We start from the raw sequence: 27,801 nt of genomic DNA, 5'->3' as shown, positions 1-27,801 counted from the left end.
TTTCATAAATTGTTTACTCGAGAGAAATTCACAATTTTTGACTTTGTATCAGGTGGTTAAAGTGAAGCGGTGTCCCAGCGTGCTGAACCCCACACTCCAGAAACCTTTCAGCCGCAACGTAAATCTTTATGGCAGGACGTGGCTCGCTTGAGTCCGAAGTAAAACGCCGCGGTGAAGCTCATTGTTTTCGGGATTCCCCCTCTCCGCCACGGCCGCGCAGACAAAGAGCAGCCGGGCGGCTTGCGATTGGAGGCGCTGGTGCCCGGGGTCCCGCTTCGGCAGATGGAGGACAGGCTCCAGCACACGCCCCCATCGCGTCGATTGTCTCCGTGGTCAAGCAGAGACAAACAGATCTACGGGGGGCTCAGTGGAGGGGCTGGGGAAGGAGAGGCGCCCGGAGCGGATCTCCGTAGGTTAAATCCACCTAGAGATAAAGTAAGTATCGCCCCTTATATACAGATATACCTTAACTAGTTGCCGATGTCCTAGCAGCTCCATCAGGCGTGGGAAAAGAAAAGCAGCCCCCTCTGCGCCTCTGTTCAGCGGCGCTCGTAAGGCAGGACACGTACGGCACATCATACAGATTAACCCAAAATGCACTCGGGCTTTAATCGGTAAATGCACGATTTAAAAACGTTTTAATTTATGAACTTTGTCTGTATTTCTTGGGTAAACTATATAGACGTTTGCACTGAAAAGACAAATGAATCTGAATTGCTTTTCGTGAAATGCTACAAATCGTGGGAAGAATTCACTGTACTTTGTAGCCGTCTTACATAACTTAGGTCTGATTTTTCGATTGTCATGACAAGGCTGTCAAAACAGGTTTAAAGAAATTATTTTATGAGACCAGATAATATTGCTTCCAAATTTGCACGGATGCAGCTTTCAATTTAATGCAATTTTTAAATAAAAAATGGTAACATTTATAAAATTAAATTCTCTTTTTAAGAATTACTTTGGCATTTGAAGTCAGAGAACTGCCGATCTGTTACAGTCACTTTAATTATTGTTGGATAGCATGGGTTAATGTAACTATTTTGTTTATATCAAGTCAGGCTGGTTTACAGGATTTCGCTGTGGACTTATTGATATTTGAAAGACCAGGATGCGCAGTGGTTGCTGGTCCCTGAAATTCCTTTCTGCACGTGAAGCTCAACAAAGGGGCACCACAGCAGAGTAACGCTGGACTTTTTAGCTCCCTGACCTGATTGTCAGTGCACAGATGTTTTGGGGGTAACCATGGCAATGAAAACAATGCTAAAGCGGGGCTCAGAGCCACAGGAAAATCATGTTAAGCTTGGAAATAAATAGGGAGTGTGTGTGTGTGTGTGTGTGAAAGGGAGTGTGCGTGCGTGTGTCTGAGAATGTGTATGTGAGTGTGTGTGGATTATTGGGTTATTGAGGGCAGTGGAGCAGGGAGTGAGAGGAAGACGGAACGTCCAAGTGAGTAAGCGGATAAAAAAAAAAAATGTCTGGCCGATGGGAGAGATTATAGCCACGCGGGCGGAAAAACAAGGAGGAAGGGTGGACTGCATCTCCAAGGAGGATGACTATGCCATGATGTCCCGGCCAGCTCTGATGTGGCAGTAAGCAATCAGCGCAAATCTGTCTCTGGGGACTGTAGCTCAGGCTATTTCTGGGGCAGCCACCAGTAAAAGCTGCCAACATCTGTAACTTCATCTGGAATGCTGACTGACATGCCGGGTTTGGGTCAGGCCGGGACGGTTTTTGGGGAATAACTAGACGGCGGAAATGTGCCTTGCAGAGAAAATAATTTGTGTGTACGTGAGCATGGGGGGGGGGGAGAGACTGTGAGATGTGATGATGTTGGTGCTCAGTAGCTACTACAGAAAGGTTTGCCAGAGCCGTTAAGCTACTTAGGGTCATGTGAACGCCGTCCGTCATCCGCACACTGTAGCTTTATTTCCGTCTGCATGCTAGTACTTTTGGTGACTGACCCCGGGTGCTTCCAAAAAAAAGAATAGAAAGTCAGGGAGAAGACCAGGCGCTGTGAGACGTGGGAGGAGAACTGAGTGTGGCCTGCCTCTACCATCCATCATGCTGCAGGGTGTAAACCCCCCCCCCCCCCAACACGCCCTCATGCCCCGAGACAAGCATCTCATTCATCAGTTCTGATACCAATGAGAAAGGTTCCTCTCTACACTCGCTTTGTGTTGTGTTGACTGTTCAAGCGTTTTCTTGACTCTCAAGGCATTTTCGTCGAGGTCAGCTGAGTCGAACGCTGGGAAAAAAGGTTATCTGACACTGTTAGGCTACTGGGGTTGATTGGCTCTGCATGTGGGCCAGAGTCCTGCACCAGAGCAATGCTAAAAAATCCAATTTGTTTGTTTTTGTGTCTCATTTGGTCGCAAAACCCTGACTGAGGGTTTATGTCATATATCGGTTGAGCTATTAATGGTACGATGTGGTGTGGGACTCCAGCTGCCGTTCAGTATTCCATAGCACCTGGCTTGAGTGTCTTGTGCTGTCTGATATGCAGATACAGATGAAATTCACCAAAGAGGAGCTCAGGAATGAAATAAGATCCATGCTGGTATGTTTTCAGTGTCTTTCACTGCACATGTGTTTTGCTCATCAGAGTCTTGGGCCGTTTGTCGTTGCCTGCTTTTGTTATTGCGGGATGTGTGTGGGATGGGGGGTGGGGGAAGGGGTACTGTTTCATCCACAAGCGTGTGTGTGTGCTGTGTGTGTGTGTGTGTGTGTGTGTGTGTGTGTGTGTGTGTGTTCAGTCTGTGGGGGTTGGGCTGTCTTATCGCCACATCTGCGAGCCTGCAAAAGAAGGGAGGAAGTCTGACTGAGTGTTGGCTTCCGGTGTGGGTTATTGCAAGAGGAAGGGCTGCATCGTTGGTTGTGGGGGGAGAGGGGGGGGGTCAGTTTCGTGACTCGTCCGTCCTTATAAATCTGGAGCTCGTTCGGGCTGAGGGTCCTCCGCTGTCCCCCGCGTCAGGGCTTGACCGCCTTCCCACGGAGCGCCTTGCCAGCTGTGTGATTGCCCTTGCTCCCTTTCCCGTGCTGCACCTGCTTCCGGCCCCTTTCCGATGCGTAGGGTCACTTCCTGAACGGTAAGCTCCTCATTTTCTGGTTGTTCGAGTGTCAGCCTGTTCCTATGTGTGTGGGTTGGTTGCGAAGGCGACTCTACGGGACTCTGAGCTGGGCAGCTGCTCCGTACCAGGATCCTTGACTGGGATCTCGGACGGCTGCCACGCAGTTGATGACAGGGGCCCGGCAGTGATCGGCCCTCCACCTGTCACTGCCTTTCCGGAGCTTTAAGCAGCTTCCTCCCGGTGATCACTGACAGCTGAACAAGACCACCAAAGTCTATTACTTCTGTCCCAGAACTATGTGATTATCTCTGCATTCATGGGTGTATGCAGGTCTTTATCTATAAATGCTCATTCATATAATGCTATGTGCAAAGTTAGTGTTTCTGATAGTGACTTTTTTTTTTTTTGCCCCAGCATGTGGCTGTCGATATTCTTTTGGCTTCCGGATCTCTGCTGTGTCATAAGCTGCGCCCTTTTGGTGATATTTAAAGCGTAGCGTGTTGGGGGCAGGGGCTCCTCTTGGGTCACAAGGCAGCATGAGACCAGTTAAAGAGTGTGTGTGTGTGTGTGTTCAACCCCCCCCCCCCCTGCTTACCCTGCCCCCTCTGCCTTCTCCACAGTCTCTTCCATGCTCTTCCAGCTCTGTGAGGATGGGTGACGAGCAAGAAGATGTTCAGATTGGGGAGAACAAATTTATCAGCAAGTAAGGACTGACAGCGATGCCCTTTATCTGACAGCCGTACCCTTTATCTATGTTATACTCGGTTAAATATTCCTTGTTGGTTCCTTTATTTCTTAAAAATAACCAAACGCTTTGGCATAATCACTCATGGGTTTCTTTTCGCGTGTTTGTTGAGTGTTATTTGTTAAACTGAGGCATGGAAGGTTTTTTTACGATATCAATTGTTTTTGACTGTAATGATCTGTGTTCCTCTGCAGAAGCACGTTGCTGTCACACCTGAAGACATACAATTTGTACTACGAGGGGCAGAACCTTCAGCTCAGACACAGAGAGGTGAGGCTGACGTGACCCCACCTTGCTATTTAATGTTACTGAGACACCCCCTCCCCCCACCACCACCATTCCTCTCAAACCATTCACCCGCAGCTCCATCATCTAATGACAAGTGCATCACTGCTGGGATCAGGTGCTGTTTAATTTACCCTTCATTGCCTCTGCTTAATAATTCACCAGCACCCGAGGGTTTAGGGCCTACGTCAGGGCCCTTGTGGGTGCGCAAGTGCACAGAGGCGTGTGAAGGTGGATTTTCAGTACGTGTAACCGGGGACATTAGAGTGTGTGCGATTTTGTATTGTATGTTCCTGCTCTGTGCCTTAACAAATGAGAACGGAGATGCTTTTATAAGATGTTTGATCCTTTTGACCTTTGATGGTATTTTCTGATAGCACAAGGCAAGCTGTATGATTAATGAGTGGGCAGGGCTGTAACAGTGTTCTTGCCACTGTCAATACAGGAGGAGGGGGAGTTGATTGTGGAGGGGTTGCTCAACATCTATTGGGGTTTGAGGAGGCCAATCAGGCTTCAGATGCAGGATGACAACGAGCGGATCAGGCCGCCTCCTTCTTCTACATCCTGGCACTCAGGTTGCAACCTGGACGCACAGAGGTTAGTGATTATTTTGCTGGAGCTAAAACCACCAAAGGTCAGCTATTTCTGGCCCAGAATGAATGGTCCCATCATGAATGACTATAAAGGTTTCCAGTGATGTTGCATTCACTGTTAACGGCGCCCATGGACGTGCCTTCCTCCGTGCGTATGCTGATTAATAAACAGACTTCGTAATTAGTTGAAATAAGAGGGCCGTTCATTGTGGAACATGTGTTCCAAGTGCCCCTATTTTGATTTAAAAACAGTATGCAAAAATTAATGCAAAAATTATTACACCTTAATAAGAAATTGTTTAAGTACAGCTCTGATGAAAATTGCACTGGGTTTAGGTCATAATCAGCCTCGTTCCGGGGTAGGGAGGGAATTTAATTCCTGTCATGCAGCATTTCCCCACTGTGGCTAGGGGCCTCAGTGAATACAGACCCAGGCCTCACTCAGTGCGCAGGGATCTGGGCGACTGCAGGGCTGTGAATGGGCCGACATTATTGAAACCTCCAGCCTGCAGAGCAGGAGGCGGACGGCTAGCAGGGGCTGGCAGGTCTTCACGCCCCCCTCCCTGACATGGATGCCATGTTTGGAGGAGGAGAACTATGGTGGGATTAATTGTCCTTTCAAAACTGGGGGTTGGCGGGTGACAGGTACAGGCGAAGAAGTACCTGTCGTGCTGGTTGGAAAAACTAAATCAAATCTGACAAAGCAAAAGCAAATGGACATTTTGTGTGCCACCAGTACGGACGGCTCCAAGCAGGTGCCCCCCGCCATCGAGGTGACGTCGTGCGATGACCAGTTGAACAGCCCCACGGTGAAGGAGGAGGAAAATGCAGGTCTGGGGCTCTTTTTGCCGCACGCATTTGAGAATGTCTGTTCATGTCAGTTCTCCCGTTATTTGATATCTACCTGGGGATCGTGTGCCCGGCCTGCTCTCTCTACCCTGACACGCTGATTCCCCGCCATGTCTCCAGGAGAAGATGATGACAGTTCCTCCCAGCTGCTGAGGACCAAAAGTGATGCTGGGGTGTTTAGGAGAGGCACTCGCCGGTCGCCTAGTGACCAGCGGAAAATCAGGCGGAACAGATTTTCCATCAATGGCCATTTCTACAACCACAAGGTAAACCAACATATACTCCAAAATGATAGCCGCTGCTACCAGCTGGGTTGGGAGGTTTACATTAAAAAAGTATCCTGGTTCAACTGCTAAATATCTGTTAAAAACTATCCATCCATCCATTTTCCAAATCACTTTTCCTACTGAGTTGCGGGGGGTCCGGAGCCTATCCCGGAAGCAATGGGCACAAGGCAGGGAACAACCCAGAATGGGGGGCCAGCCGTAGTCAGTAACCTGATCTAAAAATCACTATTCTTGTAACAATTAATCCCCATTCTGTTCTAAATGTTTCAGAAATCTGATTGCCTTTTATTCGTGTAACTGTAATAAAATAGTTACTGTTTTTGAATTCTGAATACGTAACATTGTTCGATGTATTCCGTTATACACTAATCCTGACTACTAGCTAAAAGTCTTTCTCTTGTCTGGATGTGGCTGTGACTATTTGGGTACGACTCCCCCCAGACGGCTGTCTTCACCCCCGCCTACGGCTCAGTGACCAACGTTCGCATCAACAGTTGCATGACAACACCCCAGGTCCTCCGGGTCCTGCTGAACAAGTTCAAGATCGAGAACAGCCCCGACGACTTTGCCCTCTATCTGGTCCACACCAGCGGTGGTGAGTATGCGTGCATGCATGATATGCGGGCGCAAGTCTTCTCCTAACCGCGTGTATGTAAATTACTGTGCTTGTCCACAGCATCAAAGTGGTCATGAGCCTATTTATAAATATACAAACGCTTGTGTGTAGCTGTGGTTTAACAAGTAGGAATGAGAGCGCAGGAAAAACCAAAATGCATGCATGCACAAGCACGCACGCATTCTGTGCAATGGAGCAGAATATGCGTCTGCTTGTCTCAGAGCGCGGGAAACTGAAACGATCAGATCACCCTCTGGCGGTTCGAGTTCTGGAGGGCCCATGTGAACAGGTCAGCCGGATCTTCCTCATGGAGCAGGACCTCGGGGAAGAAGTCACCTATGATGTAAGGGCCTTTGAATGTGCTTCCTGCTCTCTTCCAAGAGAACCTTATGGGGAATCTGACTGGTTAACTGAATGCACTGACTATTCTTTCCACTAGGTGGCACAGTACATCAAATTTGAGATGCCCGTTCTGCAGAGTTTCATCACCAAGCTGAAAGAGGAAGAGGACAGAGAAGTGCAGAAACTTAGGACCAGGTAGGGCCTCTGCCCACAGCCAGTGCTCACAATAGTCATTTCATGGTATGTACAGACATTCCTCTACTTACGAATGAGATACGTTCCGAACGGCTGTTCGTAACTTGAAATGTTTGTAAGTCGTTATTCAACATCATTTTTAGGATATGCGCAAGTAGTAAGAACTACGACGCCGGAAGTATGCACGCTATGCTGCTGCGTGGCAGGAGTAGCGGCCAGAAGTTGTACTACATGGAATTGGCGCACAGAAAAAAAAATTATATTGCGGACAGGAAACGGGAGCCCAATGAACACAATTTGTACTTACAGTCCTCTTCGTTCGTCTGTCTGAAAGTTTCAAAGTTGAAAGTTCGTAAGTAGAGGAGTGTCTGTATTTGCAAGGGCTGGACAAAACAATAGAAACCCCACATGAAAAAAGGCTTTAATATTGAAGTCACAAAATCAAAATTATAAAGACAAAGGTGATTCATATGAGGTTGAATGCAAGTCAGAAATATACTTTAGCTGTAAGAGGGGTCAGACGGTTAACACTGATATGTGGGTTTTCAGAGCAACATTGCCCAAATTACAAGTACGCTATTATTTAGTGTGTCGAAGGGACTGGCCTAATCATGCCATATATACTATATCAAATAGGGACAGACTGCATCGGCAGAGACAGATAAATGCTTAAGAGGATATTGCTAAAACCATTAAACACCATGAGTACAGCTTCAAAAACTAACACAGAACTGAATCAGCACCTCTGTGACCCAATCTCAACATAAATGGTACATCGTGAGTTTTGCAAAGCTGGAATTTATGGTCGAACTGCCCTTTGAAACTGTATAGATATATATACTCGTATAGATTTGCCATTGTACAGACACATCATATCTAGTTTAAGAAGTACAAAACCTGTATCTTGTAACACTGGGAAGAAATAATATGGTCGGAAGAATGATTTTTCTGCCTTTTTCTTACAACTGAAAACTATTAGAGATGATGGGAGATCAACAGTGGTTTGGGCAGCCATCTGATAGGAATCATTAGGTCCAGTGATTGCACTGTATGGTTGGATAACATCCAAGAAATATGAGACCATTTTAGAGGATCAGTTGCAGCTTATGCTGTAAACTCTGTTCCTTTACAGTGCTGCTTTTCTAAGAATGGAATTGAAACATTTATTACCAGTTTGCTGGAAGTTGTATTTGATACAGTTCTGCTATACATTCCTACACGGGAGAGGGACATACATTGAGAAGGACATGTAGCGCTGACATAAATACAGTGAGAGAACAAGGTGGCATGGACAGCGCAGTGTCAAACATTCAGTGAGCAGTGCATTTGGAAAGAGGACAGTGTGGATACTCGGGCATGGACAGATAGGGTTGGATATTACCTGAATATCGATATAAATCAATATACTAGCTGCATACAAACAAACAAGCAGATAAATAGGGAGAAATATGAGGAAGTAGGATCGCTGGTGATAATATGTCCTACCGAGTGACAGAAGTCCTGTGTGAAGTACAGTGAGGTCAGGGCCACCCGACACATATTCAGGGGGAATTCCATGAGATCCTCCTCCTTCTGTGGGCTCTCTAGTCACCCGATCTGTACATCAGAGGATATGATGCTGATCCTTATTTGGTCCTTGACATTAATATATTGTTCGGGTTTTTCCATTGTTTTGTCTATCCTGTGTATTATCTGCACTGTATAAACTTAAATCCACCAACTCATGTATTTTAAACGCCATTGACTTTGTGTTTATTTGGGTCGGTCGCCGGTTTGCTAAAATATAACAGCCGGCTACTTTCTGGTCCAAAATTGAGACTAGTCACATAGGTTGTCTGTTTCATTGCTGTGGCTGTTTTAGTTGCATTGACAGTTCACCTCTATTCATTCCTCTTTTAGGTACGGCACTCTGAGATGCATTATTGAAAAGCAGTTGCAGTGTTTACCCGAGGGCACCACCTGTATTTGAATGCCCACAGGACATAAAATGCCATTACTTCCAGGTTTTAATTTGCATTCCCACATCCCCAGCCTCCCCTATGTTCATGTCTGAATTTGCGACCCTTGTATGCCCAGGGTTACTAGGATGTAAACAAAAACAATGCACAAGTGCTTTTAAACAATTAATTTTGCACAAGCACAAATACGTAATATCTTAATTATGCTTGTGGTGTTTGATAACATATGACTTCAGGATGAGTTGGTGCCAAAACACCCAACAAAACACGGCTGAGCAAAACTAAAATAAACATACAACTCACCCTCCTGACTCCTTGGAGAACTTACATAAAACAAAAACAAACATACAGCTCATCTTCCCGGCTGGCTCCATGCAGAAAACCAAACAAAACAAAAGAGGCCCCACAGGAGAACGATACATCATATGAACGAAAAGTGACGCAAAACAAAGGGTCATACAAACAAATGTCCAAAGACAGCAGTCTGCCCAGAATGCCAAGAAAACAAACCAAAATCCATGAATCCAATCCAAGTCAAAATCTAAACTGAAAAAAAAGTCGCAATCTTGATGTCCCACCCAAATGAATGACCAAACCCAACTCTCTCTATCCTCCTGGTCTGTTATCTTGAGTAGCGTCCAGATCTTTCCTTGAGGGATGCAGGACTTCTTTCCAATGTCTTCAAAGGCCATTAGCTCATAAGATGTGAAAAGTTTGTCCAGTCAAGGCCCCACAACCAGGGGTTCTAACACAGAGGACTGCCACCCTATTCCATCCTGTCTTTGTTTGTCTATGATCCGTAATGTGCTCCCATGCACCAATAAGTGAGGAAACCCAACATGTTAAATGCGAGTTCCTTTCCCGTGGAGAGTAAAGAGACAAGCTCATCCATCTGGAAGACAGCCCTTGGCGTTACAATAACTTTTGGAGCTGATCTGAGCCTGAGCCAATGGACCGGTGGTGCACAGGGAGTTACTGAACCTAAAGTTTCATTTGTTTTCCTATTAAACATGTTGAGAACATGCACTTACAGAGACTGTTATTCTGCTGTGGGAACAATGCAGCCACTCTGGGATACTGGCTCTGTCTTCCTTTGGATTTCCGCTGAATTGCTTCCATACAATCCAGGAGATGGATTTCTCAGTGTTTCACTCACTGTCTTGAAAGAGGACAATGGAGCTCCGACATGCCGTACCTCTCTTAGCAGAAATCTCCTTACATTTGATCTATTTGCATCATGCATCTGTGTGTTTTGAGCGTGATCGTACCTTTGCTGGAGTAGGAGATTGTAAAAGCACAATTTCTAACATGTTCTCACACCTACCAGCTGCGACTGTACTCTCCCTGAAGAAGTCTTTCCCTTGAAGAAAGTGACAAAAAGTTAATGGTACTTCCACATTCCCCGAAAGGCTGATATCAAGTCATTTCCGGCTGTGTACCTCCTTGCATTTCAATAAATCTGAGCATATGTGTGCTTGTCTGTTTGGACAATGTATGGAAGCTTCCAGATGGAATTTTTGGGGCAAAAGCAGGACTCAGCTAGCTCTTTCTCAAATCAGTTCATATTCTGTTATCTGTTTCAGTTTAACTCATAATTAATACTCTGTGATTGAGCTGTTGGTTATTGAAACCATATTACAGTGTAACCTCTAGCACTCCAGACATATTGCATTTATTTTAGTTGAATAATATGTCAAACTTTATAACAGTAACAGTGAAATTGTGTTATTCTGGCTTTAAAAATTAAAAATGTGTCATTTGAATTGGTCATTTATTAATATATATTTGATTACAGTTGAGCAGTTGAGTAAGCAAGGAACTGGTTCAAAATCAAGATCATCCTTGCGACTGTTTTCAATGCCCACTAATCCAGGAGAAGGTCACACTGAGCCTGTAACCCTGAGCAGGACGTAGGGGCACCTTCAATGGGATTCCTGTCCATCACCATTTTGGGCAATTCAGAGACAATTCACCTAACTGCATGTTTTTGGACTGTGAAAGTAAACCCCAGGTAAACATGGGGAGAACATGCAAATTGCACATTTATGGAACCTGGACCGGGAATGAAAACTACAGCCCTGGAAGCATGCGAGGACAGGGCCTCCTGGAAACTGTTTTCAGTCAAATTTACTACTCATTTAATATTTTCTAAAAACGGTAAACGATCACATATAGCCGATTTATATAATCACAGGTTGGATTCTCCTAAACTAATGCAAAATCAGTTTAGCATTTTAGAGGACGGTGATTGGTATGACATTATTTTAAACATGATTCAGCAAAGTCAGCACAGATTAATGAAAAGCTCAGCTACAAAAGTATTGGCACAGAGTTTTGTCGCTCCGTAAAGGGGCTGAAAAATAGCTTAAAATCCTAGCTTAGATGCCCACTTTTGGATTCTTTTAAAAGGTTATTGTTCATTCCTTTCAAAGGTCTGACATCCCAGAACAGCTTCAAATGGTTGTATGTGTGTATTTTTATGGACTTGATATGTAATCTCATGCCACTTTATGTTTGAGTTGGATTATTTCAAATGTGAAATCATCATTATGTATGTTTAAAGAGCAGGGAAACCTTTGTGGAAACTCTTGATTATGAATGTGTATGCAGCATACTGAAATTGGATTTGTTTGATGGAAGATGATTATTTAATAAAAATCTTGGATTTTCCCTTAGTGTTCACTGATGTCTTAATAGAGAATATCTATAATTTACTTGTGTATATTTTGTTTGCTTATTTTTACAGGATTCTGTGTATTATACCAAATATATCAGATAGTGGTGCGTGCGTTTTGGTGGTAGCTCTGTGGGCTAGACCTCTGTTCTAATGGTCATATGCTCGCTGGTTCAAATTCCATGGTTGGTGAGAGCAGGCACATCACTGTATCAGTTATACTCAATTATTGTTAAAAGCAAAAGATTTTACATCACAATGTTGTGTTGCGCATTGATTTGTTTATGTCCATGTAACCTGCTTCAAAATTTTAATTTAAAGGTTAAATCTGATTAAGTGATGTCCTGTTAGAAGAATATGATGTTATCAGTCTGTTATATTATAATCAGCCACCGTCTATAGACACGTCAGTAACACCAGTCCTTAAGACTACTTTTATATGATGTTTTTGCTAATTTGTTAGCGTTCTAGTGTATGAGATGGTGCAAATAACCCAGCTGGCTAAGATTTAGTCTATCATCGGATCGGTTATTTATGTTGTACTGGGTCAAAGGCTACCTCCTAATTGTGTCTGTCCAGAACTCCAATATTTTGTCTTAAAATTAGTGTGCAAGCACCAGAATGTCTGTCCCATCACCATATTTTTTCTGTTCAAAGTCAAACCATTAGCCTTAAATCAAGACCCTAAACTCTGAAAAATATGCGCAGGCACCCTGGATAAATGGCTGATCCTGCACTCTGACGCCAAGGTTCACTATCAAGCAAGAAGCGATTATGTGAAGATTGAGTTTCACTGTACTTGGTACCTGTACAGTGACAATTAAGGCATTGTCTCTATGAAAGGGGGAGGGGTGCGGCTTTGCCTATTAAAGGACAGTGACTGTAAGCTCGTTGTTGTCAAATCCTACCCTATGGGGAGAGGGGGTGGTAATCAGGCAATCGGTAATGCTGCTGAATTAAATACAGTCTTGGCACACCCCCTGCCTGGGCATTGGCTGCCACATTTTGGGGGACAGCTACAAAAACGGCCTCTTTTACACCGGGAAGGGCGAGTCAAAGAGCATCACCATCCCTGGCAGGAGCAGCGCGGACAGCAGGTAAAAGGCCATGTTTTTCAGTCAAGCTGTTCTTTAGTTTCTGCGAACGATTGCTTGTGTAACAGTAATGCATATTATTAAGTGTCATTAATTATATTATTGTGATAACCTAGTCTTCAATGTCTAAGACACATTAAATTTAGCAACTATATTTTATTATTATTAGAAATAAAAAGATTTTGCATCAACGTATTGTATCGCACATTGATTTTAATTACGTCCATGTGATCAGGTTTAGAAAAGATATGAAATTTAAAGATTAAATGGAATGAAGTGATTAGACGAAATGTTGTCATTGTGTTGCACCACCATCAGCCCCCGTCTACAGACATGTGAGAAGTACCAATCCCTTTGACTTCTTTCATATGATGCGTTTACTCGGTTCTTAGCTTTTTGGTGTATAAAATGATGCAAATAATCCAGCTGGGTAAGATTTAGTGTATCATCAGATTGGGTATTTATATTGTACTAGGTCAAAAGGCTTTGTAGTTAATCCTAATCCTAACAGAAAATCTGTCTTGTTGCCATATTTTTTTTCTCACTTCAGACTTTGACTTCAGACTTCCTTCACAGTCTCATTTTTAATACAGCATTGAGTCAAGTTTCATACTTTAACAGAATGCAGTAAATTCAGCTCAGTGCATCCTCCTTTACCAGGTATTCACTTATCTGTGCAGAAATGCAAATTCAAATAAAAATTATTTAGTCAAACATAAAGTTACAGGAACATGTGATTGTATTTATATAAAAATGATAATCTCTGCAGTACTATTTTTTTTTTTAATAAGTTAGCAATGACTTCACAAATAATTAATGATTGGTATTCCTCTCCTACGTCAACCCATTAACAGACAATGAAATCTGAGAAGCTCTTCGAAATAGAAACAGTATTGTCTGAACTCAACAATAAGCTATGATTTGTTATTAAGCAGCATACAGTCATCTATAAATATCATGAACTGCTTTAGGTTTGAAAGTCACTTCATATGTTCATGCTGGCTAACCAAGTTTGTTTAGGCAACAAAACATCCAGTTGCATTTCTTACATCCTCAAATAAATTTAGCTAATTGACAGTGCAGGTGTAAATTCTGAAAAACAATACTGACTCCCAAGTAAACTTAGATTAATCGTCATCATCATTTACAGGTAATTGAAAAACAGTGTCATTTTTCCATTTGCAAGTTTATTCATAACCAATATAGTTAGGGAAATTGATGCACATGTGTTTAAAAAGACTGAATATCAGACATTGAGTGTGACACTGTCCATTAAATCAGTAAGATTATATTAATATACCAAGATTTTGTTTCAACCAGCCAGTTCAGTATAAAGAGTCACAGTCACAGAGTACTTAGCTGGTTGGTTAAAACAAAATCTTGGTCTGGATTTGTACTTTCCACACCTGAACTTTCCAACTCTGTACTAAGGTAGTAAGTTTCTCCTGTGTAAATACACTTCCATTCTGTGAAGGAGAGTATCCACTGTATTTGAGGAAACATAACAGTGTTAGATCATTTCTAGAATTTACATACAGTTCTGTCACATAAAAACCAATCGCATGCTCATGTTGATGTTGTTGCAGATAACTCCAGAGATGATTGGCGGGCGCAGACTCTTTCTCCTGTGGGCATGGACACTGGTGATGACAACCCTGTGTCCTCCTGTCCAGGCTAAGAGGGGTGGCATGAGCTGGGGGGGTAGGGGCATGGGTGCTAATAGAGCAGTGGGTGCTCGCTACTCACCCATGCAAGGCCCAGGTTATGGGGGAGGGTACGGTGCTGGAGCCCCCCCCTCGTACAGCAAAAGCTCCTCCAATACAGGGCTTAAGATGGCAGGGGCGGCCGCGGCCGGGGTTGTGGGGGGGGCCATGCTAAGCCGCGGAATCAGTTCTATGGGACACCCGCGCTATGACTCTGGGGGCTACGGCTATAACGGATATGACCGATACGGTGACTATCCCTCAGGGGTCCGGCATGGAGACATTGCCTATGACGTGGAGTTCCACAACGGGACTTCGGGAGACCATGTCAGAGGACGTTCCTCTGCCACCACCCTGCCCAACACCTTCACCATCATCTCATCGCTGGTCTGCTTCCTGCTGGAACAATGAATAGGGATAGTCCGGTGAAAATATTATTTAATTTCTGTGAATGATTACATATTTATGGATGCTGTGTTAGTGTTTAGTAATCCTGCATTTTCTGAGTAACTTTTGCACAGAGCTATTCATAGAAATGAAATATGTTGTATTAATCTATGAATGCTTTTGTACTGAAACTTTGATTTTTATGCTGTCTGTGTGGCCTAATTTAAAAGTGGGACAAAGACATGATTAAATGTAATAAGGTGATGTTCAGGTAGATGAATTACCACCATCAGTCCGTTGTACCATAATCAACCAGTCTACGAGTAACAGCAGCCTTTTTGAATTCTGTCATACAATGTGATTTTCTGGTTAGTGTGAGAGATGATGCAAATTATTTGGCTATGTAAAGATTAGTCAGACATTACCAGAGAGATGTATTGTATTAGATCGAAAGGCTTTGGAGTTAATCCTAATTATGTCTGTCAATGACTCCAATATATCGTTAATAATATAGTTAGTGTGCATGCAGCAGAATTTCTGTCATCTTGCCATTCGTTTTTTTTTCATATCATAGCAGAGAAACAGTGATCTTAACCTGCACGTTTTAATAGAAGTGATATAGCAATAGATAAGGTTACAACGTGGCTCTTGATTGCAGAGAATCTTGCCTCAATGGAGCCTCTTTGAGTAGGTATTTACATATATTTGCAAATATGTATGCAGAAATATTTCAAATAATAAGCTGTTACCCCAAAATGTGATTGTTTATCAGTGATTTACTTTGCGTATTCTCTTTTATTTTATCATGGTATGCAAAATAGCTTTTCAGAAATACTTAATGACTATTGGCTCTCTGTTCTGTCAGTCTAATAGCAACTGGGTGCAAAGTAATTTGAGAAACCCTCAACAATGGGATGAAGGTAAAACCTTAACTGTACAATGCAGATAATGTGAATGATTAGCAACCAGACGTTAGAAGATGGGTGGATGGAAGAAACCAGCAAAACGGTATGTTTTTGGACTCCAGGAAGCAAACCAACGTACCTGAAGGAAACCTCTGTAATAAAGAGAGAACATGTAAAATACAGGCACACACACACACACACACACACACACACACACACACACACACACACACACACACACACACACACACACACACACACATTAATTAGGTGTATATATCTTTGTGAGAACTCTCCATTAATTTCTTTGGGCATAACCCTAATCCTTACACTATGACAGCCGTAACCAATTAACCAAACCAAATACAAGACGTTTAGCATTTTTAGTTGTTCTTTTATTTCTTTTTTGCATTCACAGATTTTTATAAAATCGTGTTTCCCCTTGTGGGGACCAAAAAGGTCAAAATAACAGGTTTTTATCACATTAACGGGATATTTGCTCTCCACAATATCCATCCATCCATTTTCCAAACCGCTTATCCTATTGGGTCGCGGGGGGTCCGGAGCCTATCCCGGAATCAATGGGCACGAGGCAGGGAACAACCCAGGATGGGGGGCCAGCCCATTGCAGGGCACACTCACACACCATTCACTCACACATGCACACCTACGGGCAATTCAGCAACTCCAATTAGCCTCAGCATGTTTTTGGACTGTGGGGGGAAACCGGAGTACCCGGAGGAAACCCCACGACGACACGGGGAGAACATGCAAACTCCGCACACATGTGACCCAGGCGGAGACTCGAACCAGGGTCCCAGAGGTGTGAGGCGACAGTGCTAACCACAGCACCACCGCTCTCCACAATATTCAAATAAATTATGAATTTCATATTCAGGGGTTAAAGCGCACATTTAAGAATGTTATCTCATTATTTCGACGACAGATTCACTCTTTTCTGTTAGTACACTGCATTTCATGCGGTAACCAGGTGGTAGAATCTATAGATCAGCCTTATAGGAGGTTACTGAAATCAGTCAATGTAGTGTTTTAACAACGGAGGCATGGTGAGGTGCGTGTAGACGCTACCTCAGTTCTCCATATTTGCAAAGTACAAAATTGAACTTTGGACGTATTTCTTTTTCTTCATTACAGATAAATATATGGCAAATTACTGTATAACTACAACTTGGCTCATACACAGCAACCATTTATCAACGACCTGAACGCTAAGTGATGACACTCGGCTGTAGTTATACTATAGACACCAAATCAATCAATCAATCTGTGTGTGTGTGTGTGTGTGTGTGTGTGTGTGTGTGTGGCGGTATATATAAGACGAAATAAGTTCCACATGGGAGCACTGTTTTGCTTTGAATCACCGAACACCTTATTCCCCAGCTGCATAATCACTATACATGACACTACAGTATAATCCAATGCAGAACACTAAGCACTAATTACACACAACTGTTTACATTATTTACATGGCTGGCACCGGACCAACATGCAGTATGTAATTTATGAATGGCCTTACGTGCTGGGGATCTTTTTGGTCTTGATCAGTGGTCCGTATCACGAAGCGAGATTTGTTTGCCGTGTAACCATTATGAATTCGTTTTCATCGCCATTTTTGAACTTCGCCAAATCCTGATTGCTTGAGAGAAGAAAACATCTTTCTGAATGTTAACTCGGTTAATATGTTTTTGTTAGATATTGCCATGGCAACGAGGCTGTCAGGTGTGTGTCACAGAGCTGTAATTAATGTTCCGGCGATCGCGCCAATAGGGAGCGTGCAGACTATAGCAAAAAAGGAGCCGTATATTTGTTTCATTTTTTGTTAGGTCTATTGATAAAACAAAAATAAATGTACGTATACAATTAGCCATAGTGGTTCCTCCTCCTCACTCATCAGCCGCCGGCGAAGAGAAGAATGAAAAAAGAACGCAACGCATAATGAACAGGTACGGGTGTCAAATGGACATACAGTGAGCATGGGAGTCGTTGGGGTCTTTATTAAGGTGCACATTGTGCTTGAAGACATACTTGCATTACACGAGCATGCAGAATGAAGTGGCTCTTGGTGATTAACATGCGACACGAACCTACTTTTCCTGAAGTGTAAAAAGTACATTAGGAGCGAAGTCACGTGTATTCTACATTAAGTCTCTTCATTCTGCATGCTCGTGTAATGCACAACGACTGGCACACACAGTTAGCGGCTAGATAACTTTTAAATTAAAGGTACCCATTTAAAACTGTCCACCTCCATTTACTTATTGAAATCTGGCAAGTTATTTTGTTAATCCAAAAAACCCAGGTTCACGACACCCCGCCCCCGGCCACCCCCAACTTTGGCTGAACACTTCGCGGGTAAAAAGGAGAACGGATGTTTTTATTTTATTATTAATAATCTATTTCCAGTGGAGAGATCAAAATAAGAAGGCGCAAAATAAGATTTTGTTTCAAAGCAGAGCGAACAAAATGAAACGTGGTCAGTGCAGGAAACATTCGAGGATGAAATGTTCCATAAACACGTCTGAGGGTGGCTCAGCCTCTGCTGTGTTTTCCCCCAGGACTTGGCAACCCTGCCTTTCAGTGTCACGTGAAGCACTCCCCACTCCCTGCCACTCCCTCCCAGATCCTGGCATGCGGATGGAGATCAACTGCAGTAAGGGGGCTTCAAGACTGAAGGTTGTACTGGATTCACATGTAGAATTTAGGGAGGCAAAGATAGAATGGTTCTTTAATTTATTGTGCAGACTTTCTTAAAATAACCTAATGTTTAATAGCTTATCCAATCTATTTCAATTTTCATGATAATTTTGTTTTTAAATATCCCATCTTACACCTGTTGGTTTTGTGTGTAGGTCAGTGGGTCAGGGATCTGTCAATGTCCAGAAGGTTGAGATTCTAATCCCATGGCCACCTTTAGGGCCCTGAGCAAGGTCCCAAGTTGCTCCATGTAAGCTAACTGACCCGGTTCTATGAACCTCACTTGCACGCTGCTTTGTAAAAATCGTTTATTGGAGCAGTTTCCAGGGTTAAGGGTCCAACAGTGAAACACTTGCTCTGCTAGACATGGGATTCAGATCAGCAACCTTCTAAAGACAAGCAGAAATTCTAAAGTACACAGCTATACGCTGTACCAGCATCACTTGACAAAACTGCATTGATGTTTGTAACTATCTTTATTCCTTTTCTAGGAACCAATGGCATTGGAAAGAGTTTGACATTTGGGGGGGGGGGGGGGGGGGCTAGTTTGCCCTGGCATTGGGGAGAACTGATGTGTATCATGACATTGCATTGGCCACACATGCAACAGTCACATCATGAAAGAATGTGATGTTAAGATTAAAGATTACTTTTGAATAATAAAGATTTAATTTTAATAAGACTAACACTTTAGGTTATATTTTCAGAACTAAACATAACCAAATAAATACAGCTGATTCATGATCAATAAGTTTGTCTGATCGAGGACTACAAGAAGTCCTGATTAGGTATGTGCTTCATCTTCTCACTCTGCATGTGCAGCAAATTGGCCTCAGTACCACAGATTCATAATAAAAGGCAAAGATCACACTCTTAATTATGTTTTGGGAAGGGGTGGGATCTGCCAATATTGAGGGGGACACCCCCGCCCCCAGCACCCCTACTTCTGATGTCCCTGTTGGTTTTTTTTTTTTTTTTATTGTTTTCCAAATCAGACTTTTTGGGGGGATAAGCTTGTTACCTATTAATTTACATATTACAGTAGAAACAGGCAGGATCATACAGACTTTAATTTTAAACCATAGCTGAAAATGTTCCAAACGAAATTACTAATAAAACATCTGTACTTGAGCTGTAGCTTCACACATACAGTTCGTTATATAGCCATGGTCTGTTCGGCTGCTACATGCAAGTATGTAATGGTCAGTCTGCTTAAATTCTCCCGCAGGCTAGTTTGATTTGGAACAATGAACAGAACCATATGACACAGGAACAAGGAAGGAACTCAGCCTTTATTTTGGTGTTGGAGTGGAGAATGGTTTTCAAAAACAGCAAAGAAGAAACAAAACAAAATTCCAGCATCGGCACAAGGGGAAACACAACGAAACAAGTGCCGAGTCGTGCAACAGGCAACGACGAGGTACAGGGGTGGGGACAGAACGCTGTTACATGACTGGTAGTAAGGCACAGGTGGAATGAGTGTCTTAGCCCTGATTAATGTCAGCCACACCCCCAACTTACAAACATGTAAATAAGAGACAGAAAGAAACCAATTCTCCAGTCCTACAGTCCATGGCAGTTTTAAATAAGTGGCGTTACAAGGAGAAAATAATGCTTGGGGATTTTTATTTAATATATACAAACACAAACAAGTGACAGACTTACTGGCAGTTTAAGGAAACCAAAGAGTAAGTTTTAGAATTCACAGGAACTTTATTATGTTCACAAGACAACAGTGTCCTTTCAGACAGTGCAGATCAAATATAGAAGCTTATGTCTGTTCACACAAAATTGGATGTAGAAAGAATCAGTACACAGAGGCATCCTAAGGAGTATCTATTGCAAGTATAAGTAGGGGATTTTGCCATTACCTCTTTTATAGGTGAGATTGCTTTAAATCTACAGCCATCTGCTCTTAGAGTGTAAATTTGTGTGTATAAAAGATGTTAAGCTATATTAGAACTGAAGTTAATGAACTTTCACTGAAATACAGTGAAACACACAGGCTACTCTCACCTTCTACATTCACCTTCAAGACATGTATGAAATACAAGTATGAAACAGCTGCATACAAATGATACACTGTAGAAAAGGGGTACGCCTCATGGGCCCTGGGGGTGAGGGACTGCATTTGGAAGCCTGGAAATGGGGATTGTATGAAATTAAGAGCACTTAAGCGACAGACATCCTGGGACAATGAGAGAGGCGTCGGATGTGGTGGACTGAGATAGACACACTGATAAACACATCTACTACATACACATTGCACATGTATCTTCTCCATGCATTGTATAGGAATTCCTAAATATGTTAGCCAAAGTCATAATGATTCACAAAAATGACAAATGTGCTATGTCTTCAAATATGACGAATCTGTGACTTATTTCTATTCCTCACATTCATCTTACTGAGTTGAATACACACATTTAATCTTTTTTGGTGTCTTACTGTGACTCTGAAAATTACACTAGGGAAGAGAACCTTGAACATCATGATCGGTTTCGTTAAAGGACCCAGCATGTGTCTGATCACGTCCAGCCTACAGTGACAATGAAGCTGCCTTTGGGAACCAGTATCATGTTGAAGGTTTTTTTTTTCTTTTTACCTGAACATCCATGAAACAACCCATTATTAATAGTACAATACCAAAAACAGTAAGGAATAAGCCTGATTCTAGGTCTGCCATGCAGCATACACTAGGAACTTTTGTATATATTATTCGTCTCAGCATATTGTTTATAAATATAATATTCAGTAATTAAAAAAAGTGCAAAAGTGTTATGCCCATAAACAAGTGGATCGTCTAGCAGGTCTGAATTACTTTCTGGCTGCCTACGCCTAAAATGCTACAAAAACTTACAGTACACATTGCCGTCAGTTCTAATGATTTGCAGATAACATTGCAGCCGGGAATTAGGGCTGCACGATTAATAATTTTTAAATCATGATCTCGATTCCTACCTCTATGCAACCTCATTCTTACATGATAATGATTGTGCAGTGTTAACATTAGCAGAGATATCTGTAGCATAAAACCAAGTGCTCCTCTTTTCTCCCTAAGCTGTACCAACAAATGACAGGACTGTCTTACACCATGGGACGAATGGTACACACAAAGAGGGATCAAATCCGAAAATAAATCTGCGTGTCATACGATGAAAGAAAAAGCTTCAAAATCATGAACAAAATGATTCAGACTGGAGAATACCCTTCCGGTTGGCTGAGAAAGAGGAAACATTTTTCCAACCCTAGTTTGAGCAATAATGTGGAGCTCGTATTAAAAAAGGGACCAAAAGTGAAATTATCTTGCATACAAAGACAACGGCATAGTATGACAGCATAGTATGACACTCATGGTTTGCAAAAGGTGCAGCTCTCTAGGAAAACAATGAATCTGTAGAAAACCATTTTAAAAGGTGTTATAATTAAGAATAGATGAGTTTTATGTTTAGCGTTTCTTGCAGATGAAGAGGTTAAAAAAAACGAAGCTTGCCCTTTCCGTTCTGCAAAGTTGATGACTGTCCCATTGTCTTTATGAAGACGGAACCATGTACTGCAATAATGCAAATAACGACGGGAGAAATGAATATCTCAAGAATCATGAGAGAAAAATGTGATCTAAATTCTGATGGAAAAAAAAATGTAATTCCTATTTTACCCAGACTCATGCAGCCCTAGCTGGCATGGGAACATTTTGTGTAATTTTTTTTTCCCATGAAATCAAATGTCCTAAATTGTTTAATATTTTTGTCCCTTACCATGGTAACCTTGTGACTAGTTACGTAATGTCTAGTCATGTACATGCATACGAGTATTGTGTAGTATTTATCCAGTGATGCAATTTTGCTCCATAATTTATGCCACAGTTGACTCCAGTCAGTTGTGAAAATTTAACTGCAACACAAAATGCAGAAGGGCCTACATGAAAGGAGACATGGCAGCAGAATCCATACTGGCGCTCGGCTGGAGAAGCTGTGACAGGGCGTCATCCTTGAGTACGATAAATCTCCGGGCTTTGCGGAACATGATGGTGTGAGCTCTTCCCTTGCAAGCGCTTGACACGTGCATCACGCTAGCGCAGGAAGGCTGGCCAGGAGCAGGGCAAAGCCGGTAAGAAGAGCCAGCAGCCCCTGGCTCAGGGGGCACTGCAACACCCCGCCCGCCTTGGTATTGCTGCGCTCCCCAGTTTGTTTCTCCAGGAAGCGCTCAGAGTAGACCACGTACAGCTCCACGCAACGGCGCGCCTTCAGCTGCTCTATCAGCTCAGGGTAGCCGATCTCCAATATGCTCACCGTATCCTCGTCATCCTCCTCTTTAGCATCGGAAACTGCCGGAAGCATGGGCTCCGGGCTCCGAGGCCCCTGTGTAGATGACACGTTCCTCGCATCGTTTGAGGACATCCCGATCGTGGAACTGTTAGCTGTCGTAGACGGGGCCTCTGCACCACCCCCACCACCAGTGCCAACGATGAGGGCATCCCCTGGTGTATCCTGCTTGGCGGTTTGAGCATCGCCCTCTCTGTTGTCTTGGGAGTTGAGCGCCTGTAGCAAGTCTGTCCGCTTCATACAGGAGTCCATGTAGTTCTCATACGATTGTGGAGGCGGCTTGAATTTGTAGTCGCGGCCAAAATCGTTTTCATCGGTGGAAACTTTGCCGTAGCGGCGGTACATGTACTGATTGTAGTAATACTCCTCCTGTGGACTGTTGAAATGGAAATTAGGCCGTGGGAAACGCCCTAAGCCGTAGCCCACTGCCATGCCGGCCATCGCTCCAACTCCTGCTGCCAGGGCTGCGTTCCTGCCAAATCCCTTGGATTTCATAGAGGGACTCATTCCCATGTTATTCACTGCCCGGGAAAACGGCGAACCTCCCATTCCATACCCGCCGCCATATCCGTAGCCTCCACCGTAGCGCGGACTCAGGATCTGATTATTAGGGTTCCAGTTTGGATACCCTCCACCTCCGGCTGGGTAACCCCCAGGAAAACCACCTTGCTGTCCCCACCCTGTCGCTCCCCTCTGAGGGTAACCTCCGGGATAGGCTGCTCCACCATGGTAGACTCCTCCTCCATACTGATTAGGATAACCTCCTGGATTCATACCTCCTCTGGCTGGGTACCCTCCTGCCGCTGGGTACCCACCCGCTGCGGGGTACCCTCCTGCCGCTGGATACCCGCCCGCTGCGGGGTACCCTCCTGCCGCTGGATACCCACCAGGATTAACACCACCTCTTCCTGGATACTGGTTAGGGTACCCTCCTGCCGCTGGATACCCGCCCGCTGCGGGGTACCCTCCTGCCGCTGGATACCCACCAGGATTAACACCACCTCTTCCTGGATACTGGTTAGGGTACCCGCCCGCCGCTGGGTATCCGCCCGCCGCTGGGTATCCGCCCGCCGCTGGGTATCCGCCCGCCGCTGGGTACCCTCCTGCAGGGTTTTGGTTTGGCTGCCTGGGGTACTGCCCAGGTTGCATGTGTGTGCCCTGTCCTGGCTTACGTGTTCCTCCTGTGTGCCCTTTGCTGCTTGAGGATTTCTTGCCAAAGCTAAAGCCCCCACCTCCTCCACGCTTTGCCCAGCTGAGGTGACCTTGCAACAGCAGAAGGACCACAGACAGTAGCAACAGGTTTGACAGCAGCCTCATTGCTGCACTGCAGGTGGAGACAAAGAAGGGAGAAATCAGTTAAAGGCCTCCTCCGAAAGCTCGAGTAAGAACCAGTGTACTGCAAAAGGAAAACCTACTAGGGCGGCATGCATCAAAAATGCACCTGCTTTAACCAGCATCAAGTATTAGATTCACAGGAAAATGGTAAAACACTAAGAGTTAAGATACAAGACTCTCTAAAGTTTTAGATACCGTTAATGATATAGTGTTAATGATATATTTTGGTTATTTCTACTTATTATTATTATGTCATTTAGACATTAATCTGTTTCATTTAGATGTATATATGAAGTATTAATACACAACGAATAATGAAGTATTAATTGTTTGTAAAGCCATTCAAATGTTAGTAGGAGATGTAAGCTCGATTAAAATTATATATTTTAGTTTTAAATTATTTTGTATGTCTGTTAAATCATTCCTCCACTAACATACTACATAAATCCTTGTTTCAGTAAGTTTCATTTAGTAGATACAGAATATAGGACAGACAAACCTCCCACAGGGCTTCAGTAAAAAAAAGTAAAGTACACTTCGCATTATTGAAAACGTGCTTCACGGATACTCTTGTTGCGACCCGTATGCCAATTTGTTTCCCTAAACACTGACAGCAGGGCCACCGTTACACTAGACCTTACGCTAGGTGACGTTAGGCGCTGATAACTGGACTCAATTATTTATCACGCGTAAAAATATTTAACAAATGTTCTAATGAAAGTTTATTAATTAAAATCACAACAGTACAGCATACAGCAGTAGATCCGAGTTTATGCGAGAGGTCCCTATGGAAAATGAATTAGAAAATTATAGAATACGGGAAATAAAATAATAATAATAAACAGAAATGTAGATAAATGTACAAATATCTATGTTGAGTCTGTGGGTGAGACGATGCTCTGATACCGACAGATTCGATAATAGCATTTACACCCCCCCCCCAGCCACCCCACCCCGATTTCATTTAAAATAAGTCGTGTTCGTAACCGTTAACCTTATGTGTAAAATAAGAGAATTGCGGCTCCGCTGTTAATGATGACATAGCATTATATGGCATTTATATTGGCTATGAATGTTAGTGCGATCGGGAAAGACGTGTTTTTTGTAAGCGCGTCATTCCCTTCCGTCCGAGCTGGAGTCCGTGTTACTAATAGCCGCCGTCTCCCTTTTAAAATGGCGTTCGTAGACGACAATACTCGTCTTTATTACTAAAATAACAAGCGAAACGATGCGATTATTAGTAGTCTTTATTATAAAGAACGTCTAATTTATTTACAATACACCAGCTTACCCGATAAAACTGTAAAGAACGTTTCTGACCGATATGGTGTTCTCTCTTTAGTATATTAAAGTATTTATCAGATATATTTTTATATATACATTTATAATAGTTATTTTCAAACAATGGCACGTTATTCTCTCTGTCAAACGTATTTATGAGGCAGATAAATCCATAATCGCAACACGACTGATGGAATGTAACGAAAGCGAAATATAATGCGAGTTATTATAAGACAGACTAAAAGAACACATTCATTTAAGTTTAATTTAGAAGATTGATGACCTACCTTGATCTTTTAGGTTAAACGCGACGTCTGTGAATAGCAACACTAGAATATTCCGGTTGGATATGCCGTCTTCTAACAATTCCAGGGTTAGCGGCTGAACATGACTGGAGCAGAAACAGGAGCTATTTAACGGCCACGTTTTGATACGGTTGTCTGAGCCCCTATATCAATGCGCGATTGCCTTAAGACTTACGGTAAAGACATGCACTCGTATGGGAAGATAAGCTCGCCTTCGCCTGATGCTTCTAGTCCATCGCTTAAAGGAGCTGCTTCAATTGTCCATCGGAAGTATCTCTATGGGAAGTACTACATAAGAAAACTATTAGTAGTAAGTAGTTTTACTCAGAAAAATCTCTCTCAATATGACTGTTTTTCATGGTGTTTCTTAAAAACCAGATATGGGTTTTTCGTATTTTACTAAACAGACCGTTTGGTACGGTGTAAAATAAGATGGGTTATGTTCAATAGGCCAATATAATTAAATCGTCCACTGGAAAGACACACTTGCACACTGTTAAACCATCACCATACTGAAAAAAATATGTTTCCGTAAATTACCATTTTCCCCTTTTAATACAATTTGCCAACGTTTTTTTTCTGTACGAAAATGCTTACCTTAACTATATCAAATACCTAGAATTACTCAGTTTGAGTGAAACGCCGCTGCCAAAACAAGTCCTTTGTAGCATCCATCCATCCATCCATTTTCCAAACCGTTTATCCTACTGGGACGCGGGGGATCCGGAGCCTATCCCGGAGGCAATGGGTACGAGGCAGGGAACAACCCAGGATGGGGGGCCAGCCCATCGCAGGGCACACTCACACACCATTCACTCACACATGCGCACCTACGGGCAATTTAGCAAGTCCAATTAGCCACAGCATGTTTTTGGACTGTGGGGGGAAAACCGGAGTTGTGTATTTAAAAAAATGCAAAAAGAAAAAGATGTAAAACAAACCAGAATAAATGATTAGATAAGGCATTTTAGCATTAACCCTCCACAAAAACTCTAGCCAACATCTGCTAAGTAAACATATCCTTTGAACTCCTTGAGAGGACTGTATAGTGGCCAAGGTCAGTTATGAGGAGGGCTTGCCGGTGCTTTGAGTCCCCAAGCTGGTCCCCAAAAAAGTTACTGTAGGTTAGCTTATGATTAAAAAATTCTTTGCCTAGGTTCTCTTGAGAACTTGTGTAAAGACCAGAAAACCGCTGACTAAAAGTGATTGAAACTGTCAACGTAGATGGATCAGGTAGTATCAGCATATAGAACGTGAACGTGTCCTGATATTAAGGAAATTTTCAAAAGCCAGAAATTTAAAATGAATTTGGAGCGATCTTCCATGTAATTAATCATTTATTAAATTGAATACTGAATAACAATTCAGATTCACACTGGCTCCTCACCTCAAATGTTCTATTTAAATAGTTCTTAATTGCTACAGCAACTAATCTATTCAAAATAATACACTTATACATACAGTTGAAGAGGAGATGCTGAAATGCATGGTGCAATGGGATCACATGCATGGCCCAAAAGGGACCAAGCCACCAGTCCAGAGCTCAGCAGCTGATATATTAAGCGGAGGTGCTGATGGAGAGGGTCAGGGTGGATGTACTGGGCTCTTTTCCCTGTAGTGACTAAGAGAATTCCTACCTCCTCGTGGCAATGGATTTTTTTTACTAAGTGGCCGCAGGGGTACGCCACCCCCGACCATACTTCAGTGACCACTGTTGGGAAGCTCATGGAGGAGTTCTGCTGTTTCAGTGTGCCAGAGGAGCTGTATGGCAAAGCACAGGTGTTTGGCCCCCCCTACACCCTCAAAGTGATGGTCTGGTGGAGCAGTTTATTTGTGCACTTGCACTGTAACTCACCATTATGGTTACCCACCACCGGTATGATTCGGGACCACCACCTGCCCTTGGTCATGTAGGTATATTGAGCTGCGGTGCACGCTGGCAATGCTAATCCTTGAGGGGGAGCCATGCACGCCGGTGGACTTCATGTTCGGGCTGCCCCGACAGCCGGAGGTACCAACGGACCCAGATATGGAGTACCTGTGGTCCTCCAGGAGTGTCTCAGGGACGTGCATGAGGTGGCCTGACAGCATCAAGGTTCAGCAACTGCCCAATAGGAGCACGTTTACGATGCACGTAGC

The 27,801-nt window shown here is 43.2% G+C and overlaps 3 protein-coding genes and 1 long non-coding RNA gene across 5 annotated transcripts; 3 read left to right on the top strand and 1 right to left on the bottom strand.

Moving 5' to 3' along the window:
• Nucleotides 1-267: 267 nt before the first annotated feature.
• On the top strand, nucleotides 268-11,608 carry LOC125717616 (ras association domain-containing protein 2-like). 2 transcript variants are annotated; one of them, XM_048990764.1, is made up of 10 exons: nucleotides 268-435; nucleotides 3,689-3,771; nucleotides 4,008-4,083; nucleotides 4,544-4,695; nucleotides 5,428-5,522; nucleotides 5,661-5,806; nucleotides 6,269-6,422; nucleotides 6,665-6,786; nucleotides 6,883-6,980; nucleotides 8,880-11,608. In XM_048990764.1, the coding sequence occupies exons 1-10, from the start codon at nucleotides 283-285 to the stop codon at nucleotides 8,947-8,949; spliced, it is 1,149 nt and encodes a 382-aa protein (XP_048846721.1). In that variant the 5' UTR covers nucleotides 268-282; the 3' UTR covers nucleotides 8,950-11,608. The 2 variants fall into 2 exon arrangements, with proteins under 2 accessions (XP_048846721.1, XP_048846722.1); XM_048990765.1 differs by lacking the exon at nucleotides 268-435 and adding an exon at nucleotides 2,736-3,086.
• A 913-nt stretch (nucleotides 11,609-12,521) lies between these two features.
• On the top strand, nucleotides 12,522-15,552 carry sprn2 (shadow of prion protein 2). The gene is made up of 2 exons (XM_048991092.1): nucleotides 12,522-12,709; nucleotides 14,293-15,552. Exons 1-2 carry the CDS (start codon nucleotides 12,524-12,526, stop codon nucleotides 14,818-14,820), a joined length of 714 nt encoding a protein of 237 aa, XP_048847049.1. The 5' UTR covers nucleotides 12,522-12,523; the 3' UTR covers nucleotides 14,821-15,552.
• Nucleotides 15,553-17,461: 1,909 nt separating this feature from the next.
• LOC125717905 (uncharacterized) lies at nucleotides 17,462-18,944 on the top strand. The gene is made up of 3 exons (XR_007384693.1): nucleotides 17,462-17,665; nucleotides 18,278-18,395; nucleotides 18,908-18,944. It is a non-coding gene; the product is annotated as an uncharacterized LOC125717905 (long non-coding RNA).
• Nucleotides 18,945-19,689: 745 nt separating this feature from the next.
• Nucleotides 19,690-25,890, bottom strand: LOC125717543 (prisilkin-39-like). Its single transcript, XM_048990600.1, has 2 exons — nucleotides 25,645-25,890; nucleotides 19,690-24,065 (listed from the first exon to the last, which is right to left on the bottom strand). Exon 2 carries the CDS (start codon nucleotides 24,056-24,058, stop codon nucleotides 22,484-22,486), a length of 1,575 nt encoding a protein of 524 aa, XP_048846557.1. The 5' UTR covers nucleotides 24,059-24,065; nucleotides 25,645-25,890; the 3' UTR covers nucleotides 19,690-22,483.
• Nucleotides 25,891-27,801: the final 1,911 nt, after the last annotated feature.

The sequence above is a fragment of the Brienomyrus brachyistius genome, chromosome 2 (assembly GCF_023856365.1).
Source record: "Brienomyrus brachyistius isolate T26 chromosome 2, BBRACH_0.4, whole genome shotgun sequence".
In the NCBI taxonomy this organism is placed as follows: Eukaryota; Metazoa; Chordata; class Actinopteri; order Osteoglossiformes; family Mormyridae; genus Brienomyrus; species Brienomyrus brachyistius.
This window is presented reverse-complemented; position numbering and strand designations above follow the sequence as displayed.